This window comes from Archocentrus centrarchus, chromosome 20 (assembly GCF_007364275.1).
Source record: "Archocentrus centrarchus isolate MPI-CPG fArcCen1 chromosome 20, fArcCen1, whole genome shotgun sequence".
Classification (NCBI taxonomy): Eukaryota; Metazoa; Chordata; class Actinopteri; order Cichliformes; family Cichlidae; genus Archocentrus; species Archocentrus centrarchus.
The window spans coordinates 13685379-13699113 of NC_044365.1; the positions used below are offsets into that span (position 1 = coordinate 13685379).

Here is a 13735-nt window from a genome sequence, read left to right on the forward strand (position 1 = left end):
CCACTTTGCATCCAAAGCGTTGCACAAAGAAGTTCTTGCAGGCTGACAGGTCCCTAAAATATACCTACTCTGCCTTTTCACTTGTCTGAAGTCAGCCTTATTCACAGCTCAAAGCAATCCTTACTGTAATCAATCAGATTTGTTTTTGTTCTGGGAAACCACAGTAAATCTGCATCTTGGACCAACATGTTTTCAATTTTAAGTTGAGATAAAGCAGACTCTTAGTGAAGTGATTTTGTAGTATCCAGAACATCTAATCTGAAAGTTTGAAATATGAATCATCAAATGTACAGTTTTCTTTTTAATTAGTATAATATAGTAAGCTTTGTATTCATTCTTATTCGGTACACTTGTTTTGTATTTTGGCGGGGACTACACTGGTACTAATTTTACAGGAAATATGCAGCAGCATTTAGGTCCTAATCAAGTATGCCAACACAAACTGATATGCGTGCTTTATTTTGAAAGGGATGGCCGGTAGTTTAGTTCTTCTGGATTCTAGTCGAGTGAACAATAAAGGTGAAAGAGGGGAGTGCGGGCACGATTAGGAAAGTTTGTCATCTAGGGTTCTTCACAGACGGAAGTACAGCCTTGGTAAAATTCGCTGCTAGTGGGACGCACTCCTTGATGATGGTGCTTAAACAGTGCCAGTCTCGACTTAAACTTTTTAACCGCCCAGAAAAGTGGTATGACCCTCAAGACGGAGCTAGCATTTTTATGGCAGCAGCGACTTTTTCCTCCAGCACGCCGAGTCTGACAGCTGTCAACACCTCAGGGCGTCTCCGGAGTCTCATCGCTCCATCTGTGCGCGACTTTGAGAAGACACCACTGAGACGGAGACGAGGTCCAGGAGTGAACGTTAGGCACCTTTCTGCTGTGACTCAGATGTCCGTAAGAGGTAAAAAAAAAAAAAAAATGCTCACAGCATAAATCAATCATTTACTTCATCTCAGCCACTTTTAACGTCGCCACGACCTATAAAAGTTGCAGTTTGTGGTAGTAGGCTGTGATGCGCCAACTTACATAAAGTGGCCAAATGACCCGGAGCTTTATTAGTTCCGATGACAGAAGTTAGACGCCCTTCAAACCCTCTGACGCGGGACTTAAGTGGCTGCAGGTCTTGTGGTTTTCCCATTGTTGGAGCTGAGCTGCTGAATGTCAAAATAAAAGTCCTCATCTGGACTGTGATCGTCATTTTTTTTAACCAAAACGATAAACCTTTATTGACTGCATAATAGTTAACACAGATAAAATAAATGCCACAGTGGGAGCTGTGAAATGTGCTGTTAGGTTAGCACTTCCTCATCACGGTCACAAAGGACAGATGCAGAGAGAAGGCATCACTACCGTGGATGAATCTTTAAATTAGTAACAGTTAAACGCATTGAATGATATTCCTTAAATACACCAGCCCAGACTAAGTTTAGACCTGGTCTAGATTTTCAGTTAGATTTTTGTTAATATAGAAGACAAAGTAGAGACTGCTGCAGGTTACCTAAACTACTCTGCAAGTCTTATGACCAGCAAAGTGATATTTATTAAGATGAACCACTTCCCACATCCCACACTGTATTTTCATAAACACAGTTTCAAATGAAGAATGGACTGAAAAAACAGAAGCTACATCCAGCAACAGAAAAGAGACTGAACTAATATTTAGTGGATGCCAAAAAAGAAAAGAAGGGAAAGTAATGTGTAGGTAATTCCTGTGTTGAGATCATGCTAAAATCTCTTATTTATTGATTTCAGAACTTAAAACGTCTGTCAAAGCTTTCCAGTATGATCTAAAACCAGATGCACCAACGTCAGAAAGCCGGAAGCTGTTCTTTGATACACATGCGGTGGTGCAGCTCCTAGAGGAAAATGGTTTGGATCATTTAAAAACTTCCAGCATTTTTTAATAACAAGCTGTGTTGATTTCTTTCATACATAACCTTCTTTTTCTTTTCTATGAACAGGTTTCACTACATCTCAGTCTGAAGCCATGGTCAAAGCACTGATGAAGATGACAGACTCTAACATGGAAGTCACTTACAGTGACATGGTAACCAAGGTGCAGCAGGTGAGACAGTAGGAGGAAGTGTGCCCAGTTGACCCCCAGCTGTGCATGGGAATTTTTTTTTTTTTTTTATCTTGGTCTTAGTCTGCCAGATTTAGTGGTTTGAACTTGCACTGCGTACTGTATTTTGATCATCAACCCTTTAACGTTTTGTGTGATCTTGGCAGGAGATCATGTTGCAGCGCGTGATGTCGCAAATAGAAGCTGTAAAGAAGGACATGGTCATTCTTGAGACGAGCGAGTTCTCTACTCTGCTGGCAGAGAATGAGGTAAATGTGTTTTTCTGAGATGTCTTGAGTGGTTTCTAAAAAGTATTTGTCACGTCGAAGCTCACTGCAGTTCTCATGATCTCTGTGGTCGTTGTACATAAACTGCAGCTCGAGAGTTGCCGTGCTTTAACTCTGACCCTTTTTTTTTACTTCTGCATACAAATGATCAATGAATGTCATTTTAGATAAAGATCAGTTACCGCAGTGGCAATGTGTCATATATAACTCCCATCCTTTTTTTTTTTTTTGTCAATAGTAGAAACATGAATGGCTGCGCAGTGTCTTTCTTTATGCTTCTAATCTGATATTTCCAGTGTTTTGCCATTTTTCCCAGAAACTCAAGGTCCAGTTATTACAGCTCAAGGTCCAACTAGCTGTAAGTGGTTATTGTGAACATATTAACCTTCATGAATAGCATTTTACCGTTCCTTGATATTATTTAATTTACCTTAATGTGGTAGAAATCCTTCTTTTTAGAAACATTTAATCTGATCTGACTTATTTGCCAGCATGTGTGTTGTGACTCTCTTTTGTGTGTCCCTTTTGTCAGGATGTAATGAGTAAAGTGCGTTCAGACAATAAGTTGGGCATGAATTTGGAGAAGAGCCGAGTAAAAGAACTGGTAAATATTTGAGAAGAGTCAATTCAAATATTGTTTGGAAGTTGGTCGACTGAATTTAAAATGACAGCGCTTTATTGTTGCAACATGAAATTCTCCTCATAATTATGTTAATGTTTTTAGGCGCTGATATTACAGTTGCTCAAATATTATTTTTAAATTCATCTGTGAATGTTGTACCAATGCTGTACCACAAAAGATAAAATCGCTCACAGCCAGTCACTGTTGATTGGTTTTATATACACACACATACACACACATTAGCCCTCAGCTGAGGGAAATAAATAGTTAAATAATAGATAGTAAAGCTAAATCAAACCCTTTGTAACTCAAATGTTTATGTTTTCAGAGAGCAGAGCATGATAAGAAACTTCTGAAAGCACGAAATGAGATTATGGAAATGGTTTGTATTATATGCAGGACACCTATAACACATTATATTCAGTCATTTTTCTATAGTCCATTAAAGGTTTTTAATGCTGTTTGGTGGGTCTTTCTTGCCTGTGTCTGTTTGCCTTTTGTTTTGCAGACTGCAGAACAAGAATGCTACTTGACTCAGACAAACATGAAAATAGACACTGAAGTTGCTGGTTTGAAAACCATGTTGGAGTCTCATAAACTGGATACTATAAAATACCTTGCAGGTATGCATGCATGTTAAATATAGTAGATATTCTAGTTACAGGTGGTGCAGTGGTTAGCACTGTTGCCTCACAGGTCCTGGGTTCAAGTCTGGTCTGGGGCCTTTCTGGGTGGAGTTTGCATGTTCTCCTCATGTCTGCGTGGCTTCTCTCTGGGTACGCCAGTTTCCTCCCTCAGTCTAAAAATATGCCATTAGTGGGGTTAGTTTAATTGGTGATTCTAAATTGCCCATAGGTGTGAGTGTGAATAGTTGACTGTCTCTCTGTGTGAGCCCTGCGACAGGCTGGCAACCTGTCCAGGGTGTATCCTGACTCTTGCCGTATGACAGCTAGGATAGACTCCAGCCCACCTGCAACCCTGAATTGGATAAGTGGAAGAAAATGGATGGATGGATTTTAGTAACCATGTGAATCTTTTTCCTTACGGCTGGTACAGATAATTGTATGTTTTGTTTTGTTTTTTTTCTTTTGCAGGTTCAGTGTTCACATGCCTCACTGTGGTCTTGGGTTTCTTTCGTATTTGGATGTGAGCAGGACTTTGGTTATGACATTCATATTATGACACTGACTTTGCTCTGCATCCTCTGAATGTACTAACATTCACAAACAAGCCACCTTTCACTTCTGACGCTGTCTTGGTGCATTAATTTAATTCCAGGGCAGTGTTGAGTTTTTCTCACAAGTAAAACTTATGGAAGGACAGCTCCCCCACCTGGTCTGTAGTGGAAGTTTTTGATAAATGAAAGTTTGACTGCACAACCCAATTAGTTTTTTTTTTTTTTTTAAAGCTGCCCATTGTTATTTTATGGCTGCTGGAACCAAGCTGGCAATACACTTAGTGAAAGTTTCCAATGTGTAATTATTGAACATGTGTAAATATGTATCTGTATATGTCAGTCTTTAGATACTGGAAAGATTATCATAAGACGCACAAAGACTAATGTACATTTCGTTGTTTCAGAAATGTGTGAAAGATTCTGGGACATATGTATTAATTAAATAAAATGTGTTATCAGTAAATGTAAAATTGATGCTGCTGTTGTTTGTGATGCTCATCCTTTTAGTCTTATAAAGTCATAAAGGTTCATTTTCTTTGTGATAATCCTTGATCATTAAATGATGGGAAAGCTTTGTCTTGTAACACAGTGAGCTACAAATGAGATATTTTTAATGAGGTCGTGGTTATTAAACGAGCAAGACATGTTTATTAAATTTTTTTTAAATTATGCCATTAAAAATTAAAAACCGATGAGGAATTTCAATGGCTTTTATTTTGAAAAACACTTGACCTGGAAGTGATTTATAGTTGAAGTACTGGAATACCCTACCGACACGTGTGTAGCTGTCAATTAAGCATTTACAAGACAGTAGCTATTCTCATGACACTGAATTGTAAGTATACTGTGTGTTGTCATGTAAGTACACAATCGGATTAGTTATAAACAACAGTTAATTTGTTCAGAGGCTCCGCAGAGACCTGTACTCAAATTAGCTCCAGCTAAGCTAGCAGGCAATGAAACTACATTTTCCGCATTTTTTGTTGTTTTCAGTGTTAAGATTTTCGTCACCGTCGGTCAGAACTCCATTAGATTTAACTGAGTTTGCTGAATGTAGGTTGTTGTGGGTTTTTTTGCAGGCATTTTTACGCGTTCACGGCGCAGACATGGCTGATGCGTTCAGCAGCAGCTCGGAAACGGTAATTCAACGTGTGGTGGACGTCACAGCGAAAACGAGCACCCCTGCGGAAAAACTGGGAGAATTGTATCAGATTAAGAAAACTTGCGACTTTATACACGAGCATCGATTTGAAAAGGTGGGCCATAACTTTTTACTTCCGTATGATTTCACTCCCATTTGTCTACAACAGTATTTACGGTCTTGTAGTCAGACATTTTTAACCACTTTTTAAAAATTATTTAAGCAACTGAAGTCGAAAAATGTGAAGCAGTACTTCACATATGCATTGGATATTCTCATCATTAAACTGGTTCATGTGTACAGGTAGCTCTGCAGTTTCCTGATGAGCTGCTGGTGGATTCGGTTGCAGTTGCAGGAGAGATTGAGAGAAACACAAATGCCAAGTCGTATATTTTGGGTGATACTTCCTATGGCAGGTAACACAACAGATTTAAAAAACTTAATCTTTGTTTTATGGTTTTGAGTCATCAAGTAGACTCAAATATACACCTCACCTGTCAGTCTTTGAATTTAAAATGTCAGCTCTGCATTTCAGTACATGTCAATATTAAACATTTGGTGCTTCATTTAATTTCATTTATTGAACATAATGTCACTCTCAAATTATGAGAGTGACATTATGTTCATACATTAAAAGTATTCACCACATATTTTTAAATACTTGGTAAAGCTGCCTAACACCAGCTTTAGCCACTACTGTAAGTTTTATTTTGATATATAAGCTTTACTCAGTGTTAGATAAAACCATGTGGAAGTAAAAGCTTCATGTATTAGTGGTGTTGACTAGTTTTATAAAGCTGCTACTATTTTTTTTAACAATCTTTTGTTGAACTCTCATGGGCAGTTGCTGTGTGGATGAGGTAGCTGCAGAACATGTTGGAGCTGACTGCATTGTGCACTATGGCAGTGCTTGCCTCAGCCCCTCCAAAAGGCTGCCCTTGTTATATGTGTTTGAGAAAAGAGCAGTGGATGTGGAGAACTGTGCCTCCTCCTTCAGAGAACTCTACCCTGACAAACACAGCCACATCATCATCCTCTATGATGTCAACTATGCTCATGCTATTAGTAAGTTAGCAGTCATCTTTCAAATGGTTATGTGCCATCCTTCACAGAATTATGACATTTTAAGACAGATTATGAACTGTCAATACCATCAGTCCACAGATATTTACAAGTATAAATTTCTTTTTTCCCCCAGATAATCTTTTGGCTCTCCTGTCACCCGAGTATCCAAACCTTGTTGTCTCAGAACTACTTGTTGAAGGGGAGCAGTGTTACAGTCACGGCCGGATTAAAAGACAAGCTGATAATGCTGAGCAAGATGACAGCCAGGTTATCTATCAGTTTGGACGTCAGTTCGCCTTGAAAAGTGGTTTAAGCATCACGGACTATAGTATGTTTTATGTGGGCCAGGAGGGAGCGACCCTGCGAAACTTCATGATGACTTGGAATCGTTGCTCATTTTGCTCTTTTGACCCTGTGACAATGAAGGGAAGGGTTGAGTCTATAAGCATCAACCGTGCACTGATGAAGCGATACTATGCTATAGAAAGGGCCAAGGATGCCAATGTGGTTGGCATCCTGGTTGGCACTCTCGGGGTGGCCGATTACCTCTCCATCCTAGAGCAGCTGAAGGAGACTATCAAGAGAGCTGGCAAGAAGAGCTACATGTTTGCAGTGGGGAAACTGAACGTACCCAAACTAGCAAACTTTCTTGAAATTGACATCTTTGTCGTAATTGCATGTCCAGAGAGCTCACTTTTGGACTCGAGTGAGTTTTATAAACCTGTAGTGACACCATTTGAGATGGAGGTGGCCTGCAACAAGAAGAGGGAATGGTCAGAGGACTACGTCACAGACTTTCGTAATCTCCTGCCAGGTTTGATTGGAATCTTTTCTCATTAGTTGTTATTAAACTCTCAAAGCATTTTTTTTTTTCATGTTAAGGATGTTTGATTATACAGCTCCCTACTGTAAAGGTTTACATGTTTGCAGAGCTAACTGCTGTGACCTCCTTGTAAATAAGGAAGCAGCCAGAAGTAGCTTATGTGGTGTTGGGTATATGTGCTGTATTTTGGTTTGTATGGGAGACTGTTTAATCTTTTTCAGATTGGATAAACACTGAATTCATATAAAAGGGGTCTGTCTTATTTTTCAAGTTGAATAGGTTGAATAGGTCTGTTAATTTAGAAACAGGCAGTTCCTGTCATGTTTTTGTAGCTCTGAAAGGAATACAGCTCTTCAGTAGCTCCAACTTACAGGAAATTTTAGATTTCTATCATCAGTAGCGTAACGAATGTTATTTAATTTTTCTATGCCCACCCTCTTTTTCTTCCCAAACTTGCTGTAGGTGGACAGAGTCATGTACCTTTGACTGATCAGCAGGAGGCGGAGGATCAAACTGACATTTCATTAATCACGGGTGCTCTGCGAAGCCACAGTCTCCTGAGCAGTGAGCCTGCAGAGCCCTCTTATGGGTCTTCTGTGGTCTTGAGGAACCAGACGCTGACTGTAGCCAACACAAACTCAGCTGGTATGCCACTAATCAACATAGTACATGTATTTCCATGGAGAAATAGACCCATATAAATATGTTGTATTACATTTCACAAATTTCTTTGTTTTCAGCATCTTTTCTGGCAGGTCGAAGCTGGCGTGGCTTAGAGCAGAAGCTGGGAGAAACACCTGTGGTGAAGGCAGTAGAGGGCAGGAGAGGCATAGCTATAGCCTACGAGGATGAGGGAACATCTTCGTGATGATTTAACAATAATCAACAAGATCTTCATCAGGTTATTTATTAATTTGCAAACTTACCAAATGTGTCATGTATTTACTGGAAGTTGAAAGTCATTATTAAATGTATTTTGTAATAACATCAGTACTAGATTGTGGTAGTCTTTATTTAAATTACAGCAATCAATGATTCATTGGTTTCAATCGGTTATGACATCATGATAGACCAAAACTTCTTAGTTGAAACCAGAAATGACTAAACTAAAAATGACTTTTTAAATGTTGGAAAATAGATCCTGAATGGGGGTAGGTTCCAAACGGCCACTCTTCCTAAATTTTTCATCCAATTTGGATGAAATTGGCTTGTATGGAAATCTATCAAGTATGAAATACACTTTTCAAATCTTATTATCTCTATTTGACCTTTTGACCTATACACTGACCTTGGATATCGCCTTTGTAGCAGCAGGAAATCTATAATGCAGCAGAGTAAAGTTAAATAGTTCACTGAGCATATTAAAGTATCCAAGTCATATTTTTCTTTTTCTAACAATATGCTGGAGAACGTACTGTGACTCATAGAGCCTGCACCAGTGAACTGCATGCAACCTTTGCATTTCCTGTGTTGGTGCCCTACATTGATAAATAAAAAAATACCTTTTGTGCAAAAGTATTGCACAGTACTGTATATTTCATTTCTTTATATTTAGCTAGGAACATGGCAAAGAAGTGCAGTTATTAACTGAAACATGCATGGAAATGCAGTATGTACGGCAAAAAACAGAGTTTGTATAATTTTAACAAGTCTTTGGATGTTGGCTGCCTTTTGTTCTGTTCTGTCATGATGATCCCACACAGCTTCAATAATGTTGAAGTCCAGTGTCTGGGGAGGCCAATCAATGACTGATAGTGTTTTTCTTTCCATGCTTTAACTGCATTGGCTGTGTTTGGGGTGATTATCATGCTTTTGTCCTAAACAAACTTTGAAAGGTCTTAAGAAAGCCTGAAGAACTATTGCGCAAGAGCACTTAAAAAAAAAAATACAATGAAGTCTGGCTCCTTGGACGCAAAATCCAAAGAAATGTGGGGGTGGTTCAAGACTTTTGCTCAGCATTGTACATGTCATAAAATTCTGGGGAACTGATGAAACTGATGGTTCTCCATGTCGCAACATCCCACACACACATGCAAGAAATATCATATGAAGCAATATAAACAAATGAGAAGAGATAACCTTACAATTTATGATTTAAAACTCATGTAAATAATGGACATAAGTGGGAAATGTTAAATATAATCAGCTGTTTTGTCATATTTGGATTCAGTACATCAAAATCCATAAGAAATGGCCGATTTTCTGGACAACTTTTGAAAACTTGTTGATCAGTGTTTTCAGCTTTTATAACAGATTAGTACCTGGCCTTTCTCACATTTACATAAATCACTGGCCATTCCCGGGAGCTTCTTCCACGAAGGATGCAGGGAATATACCAGTATTCCCATTGCACTGCCCTTCCAGCCAGTCTTGGTTAACTAAATATAAAAAAATTGTAAATTAGAATAATATATTCTGTCACATTATAGGTTTTAATATATAATATCTGGTCTCACCTCTAGAGAGAAGTGTGATTTTATCCCCTTGCTGAAAATTTAGATCCTCTGGATTTGATGACTCATAGGAGTGAAGTGCCACCAGCTGAATCTCCTCCTCCTGAGGTTTTCCATCGGTTTGCTGTAATCACAACACACACAGTGGTTATCGACTCAGTTTAATTAAAAGCTGCACAAAATGTAAAAAAGTGTGCAATGATTGGAAAGTGGCCAGCACATTATTCTGTGTTTCGTGGCTGTGTTGATTTAGTTCATAATCAAATGAATTGGGACTTCTGTCCTCCAGAATACAGTGAGTGGTAAGAGACATAAAAAAAAAAAAAAGATACTAATAGTACTTTATTACACCAATACTGGAAATATTTTTTAACTATAAAACAGCAATAAATCGTCACTTCCTTACCTCCTTGGCGTTACACCACAAGGTGATGCGCCCACCGCTGGCACGGCTCCACAGCTTTTCAGTGTCTGTGTTGGCATTGAGTACACTTTGTCCACTTGCCTCAGAGGTTAAACTAAACCAAATAAAGGTATTCCGTTATGTATTCGAGCAGAATATACCAACCATTTTAAATATTTCTATTTTCCTAATGAAGTGCTCAACCTCAAGGTGAACGCAGTAGAAGGGAGATTCAGCTTCTTGCTGATTTTCTCAATCAGTATCACGTAGGGTGACCCACGCGGTACTGAGACGACAAAGTTGAATACGAAGTGCACTTTGACGATACAGGAATTGTCTGGAGACTGGATTTAATGAGAGGAAATAAGTGGAATTAAATAAAAAATCAAAACACAAAACATTTCAGTACTTCACATTTTCTTTGGCATACCTTACGCTGACGGTTTCCACTGCTTGTTTCACTTGGAGTAAGACCTTACGTACAGAAAATGTGGAAAATTAGATTTTTCACATCAGGCTCCGATATCATTGGAAAATCCTGATTTCGTTTTTGTACGCTGTGCCAGAGAAGTCTACCTTGTATCCTTTCAGGTCTGGTGGGTGGTTCTCGGCTTGGAGGTGGCGTTATTCCCTGTTTATAGTTGTTCCCATTCAAAATACAAAAAAAAAAACAAGTGCCATTTTAAAAATTTGAAAAGTATGCATAGAAATGTCAGTAAGACTGCTGGGAATTTATTAGAACACATTTTAAAGAAACACATTGAAAGGAAACTAAAATGTTTTTAGTGTTAATGTTACTGCAGTTATTATTATGACAGAATAATGAAAAATAACTTCTTACCTTGTTTTTTTTAGAAGCCAACGAGATTTCCAAACGTTCCAGATAATTGTAAGGAACGAGTCCCCGCTATAAAAGACAGCACAGTGATCTATACTCTGAGCAGACAATAGCAAGGCACGATTTGAGTCATGAAAGTACATATGATGAGCATAAAAACATGAATTTACTGGAAATATGGTGTAAAGTTGCACAGTAGCAGAAAAGCTTCAGATGTAGAGGCCTTACTCTTTCATTGAAGACCACGTATGCCCAGTTGTCAGCACCCTTCTGCAGCACAAACACAATATTGCCCGGCACTACAGCCAGCTCATCACTGGTCTCAGGAACAAACTCAAACAGCACAGTGTGCGGTTCTCCTTCCAAAGCCCTGTGAAGACAAGAAATGTCCACATGGCATCAAGAGACAGAGAAGCTACAGTTACTACTGTGTAACTGTACATTTCTATTTTCTTGTTTTATTTATTAAATTTGCACTTTGATTCATATTTCCTCTTTGCGAAAGGCTCATGAGTGATGCTTTCCCCCCATTTTCTGTTTCTGCTTTGTGCACATGTGCAGTGAAGAATCCATATATCACAAATACTTGCCAACTACAATAGTCAGGCATTTAAAAGATACTAAGATAAGTCTGTTTAGAGCGTTTCAGATATGTATGGATACAAAGTGACTGTTGTACCTCAGAACCTCTGGTTCTTTTGGAGAAGTTGGACCATCTTTCACCTGTCAGATGTGAACAAAACCAGAGTCAGTGCCATGCTGAAGCAAAGCAGTATGTATAGGTTCAATCTAACAGTAATTTTTATCATTGTAAAGCAGGTATTACATGTTCAAATAGAACAGAACTTTCATGAATTCATTTACTCTATAATGCAGCACAACTGTATCGACTGTAAAATTTGTTTTATTGTCGATAAGAACCCGTGTGTCACCTGTGGCTGTAATGGGGCAAATCCAGAGAACTCATCTTGAGGAACAACAGAGGCAACAACCTGATGATAGCAGGGGGGTGAGAGAGAGAGAAGTTTATAGATATCACTGAACAATTATTTAGTTTTCTCCAAATTATATCAAAGTGAGTTCTGTCTAAATATAAAACCACAAACAGAGTGACATTTTACCCAACATGATACGATGTAGTTGTGTTCAGTTTTAGTGGCTTTTAATCACACTAGATTGGATAAAGGGTTACCTTTGCTTTGCCCAGGTAGTCCTTCTTCTCCAGCTCTGCAACATAGTGCTTATTTGGTTTGAACAGCATTTTTGATGGGAACTCGACCAGTTTGAAAAGTTTCTGTTTCTGTTGGTGAAATTCCATTATGAGTGCTATTTAAAATATTTGCCAGTGGCTAAAATACCAGTGTGTAAATAATAGTGCTCATGTCTTATTGTTGACCCTTCAACTGATTTAAAGTAAAATTAGATCAGTGCATGTTAGCCGTCATTAAATGTAGGTCAACTGAATGAAAAAACTATACAAAATTTGCTATGATGAATATAAATACATTTATTATGTTGACAATAATGATTGTATCACAACTGACTAGGACTGAATGCAGAGCATTGTCGATGATATTAAACTTGGCCTCTGTCTTGTAGTCGAGAGCCCTCATAAGGTGTCCCTGGGCCTTTTCCCAGTTACCCAGATGAGCGTCAACCAAGGCCATATTGTGGAGAACCTGTGGAGATATTAAGCCTGTCACTATTTTTATCCTGTTGGCTTATAAATTTCTTGTGCAGATAACAGAATTGGTAATAATGTCTCATCCTGTGTCCTTGTCCAGGAAAGAAAAACGCTAAATTGTATTATGACTGAATAGCTCACATCAGCAATGGAAACACTGATTTTTAGAATGAATTATTTGGATGAAGTGTTCCGGATTATTAATAGGGTGGCTTATCAAAAATACTCACATCACAAGCATATAGTATGTATCTGAGACCAAGCGCTTTGTAATCTATCAGCTGGTTGCCCCTGAGTGCTTTGAAGGCTCTCTGGAAATCAGCTAAACTCTCCTCATACCTTTAAATAGGAACAATGAAGTTAAAACTTTTGCATATGATATATTATGAAACATTTTTAAATCGTAGTGTTAAACATCAAAGATAAATATGGTCAGTTTAAAAAAAAAAAAAAATTGGTGTGTCTTGCCTCTTCTTTTTGTAAAAGGTGATTCCTCTTTGAAAGAAGGCAATGGCCAAATGTTCATCTTTGCGTATGCTGCCATCAAATGCCTGAGAAACAGACAAAAACGGTCACTTCCTCTGGAAAAATTGTAAAGTCGACTTCTCCTTTCACAGCGACTTGCACTTTCAGACAGCACAGCCTTTAAGAATTTTATGTCTGCTTCTTCCAAAAGAATTTCCTGTTTGGGCTAATGTGCTAATACAATATAGCAACCGTTAATATTTGTGTATTGTGCTTTAGCTTGTAGGTCAGACATACCTTTTCAGCAGCATCAAGGTCTTGGTTAAGAAGGTGGAGACAGCCAATGTCAAAAAAAATTTTGGAGTTTGGTTCTTGGATAGCCAAGAAAATCCTGAGTGCTTGGGAGAAATCCTGTCTGTCAACGCATGTTACAGCCTCATCCCACTGGCGCAGAGTGTCCACAAAAGACATGTTTGCAGGTTTGGGGTAAACTGAGCTATAGACCAAAGTAAGGAAGTTCCTCAGATTTGTACCAGTGAGAAGAGGAAGTGTGATGAAAGTCATTGTTGGGTTGGTGTGTATATATATATATCACAGCACCACCAGGTCATAAAGCAAAGGCGCCTTTTTTTCCCAATGTGATGCTCACTCATCTGCATGACAATTTATTGTTTGTGGTGTTTAAATAAAGCAAATCTAATTTTGGTATACTTTCTCA

The 13735-nt window shown here is 38.5% G+C and overlaps 3 protein-coding genes across 3 annotated transcripts; 2 read left to right on the plus strand and 1 right to left on the minus strand.

The window, feature by feature from the left end:
- The first annotated feature begins 461 nt into the window (after positions 1–461).
- mcur1 (mitochondrial calcium uniporter regulator 1) lies at positions 462–4607 on the plus strand. Its single transcript, XM_030756610.1, has 9 exons — positions 462–898; positions 1750–1866; positions 1959–2062; positions 2227–2328; positions 2663–2704; positions 2879–2950; positions 3297–3350; positions 3477–3591; positions 4063–4607. Exons 1-9 carry the CDS (start codon positions 628–630, stop codon positions 4116–4118), a joined length of 933 nt encoding a protein of 310 aa, XP_030612470.1. The 5' UTR covers positions 462–627; the 3' UTR covers positions 4119–4607.
- Positions 4608–4876: 269 nt separating this feature from the next.
- dph2 (diphthamide biosynthesis 2) lies at positions 4877–8178 on the plus strand. Its single transcript, XM_030757243.1, has 7 exons — positions 4877–4980; positions 5225–5401; positions 5590–5702; positions 6131–6351; positions 6485–7165; positions 7637–7819; positions 7915–8178. Exons 2-7 carry the CDS (start codon positions 5252–5254, stop codon positions 8040–8042), a joined length of 1476 nt encoding a protein of 491 aa, XP_030613103.1. The 5' UTR covers positions 4877–4980; positions 5225–5251; the 3' UTR covers positions 8043–8178.
- ncf2 (neutrophil cytosolic factor 2) lies at positions 8178–13498 on the minus strand. The gene is made up of 15 exons (XM_030757242.1): positions 13315–13498; positions 13021–13103; positions 12783–12891; positions 12413–12547; positions 12061–12168; positions 11801–11860; positions 11548–11591; positions 11097–11238; positions 10872–10937; positions 10607–10661; positions 10461–10504; positions 10235–10374; positions 10034–10145; positions 9631–9751; positions 8178–9552 (listed from the first exon to the last, which is right to left on the minus strand). Exons 1-15 carry the CDS (start codon positions 13486–13488, stop codon positions 9461–9463), a joined length of 1485 nt encoding a protein of 494 aa, XP_030613102.1. The 5' UTR covers positions 13489–13498; the 3' UTR covers positions 8178–9460.
- Between the last annotated feature and the right edge of the window lie 237 nt (positions 13499–13735).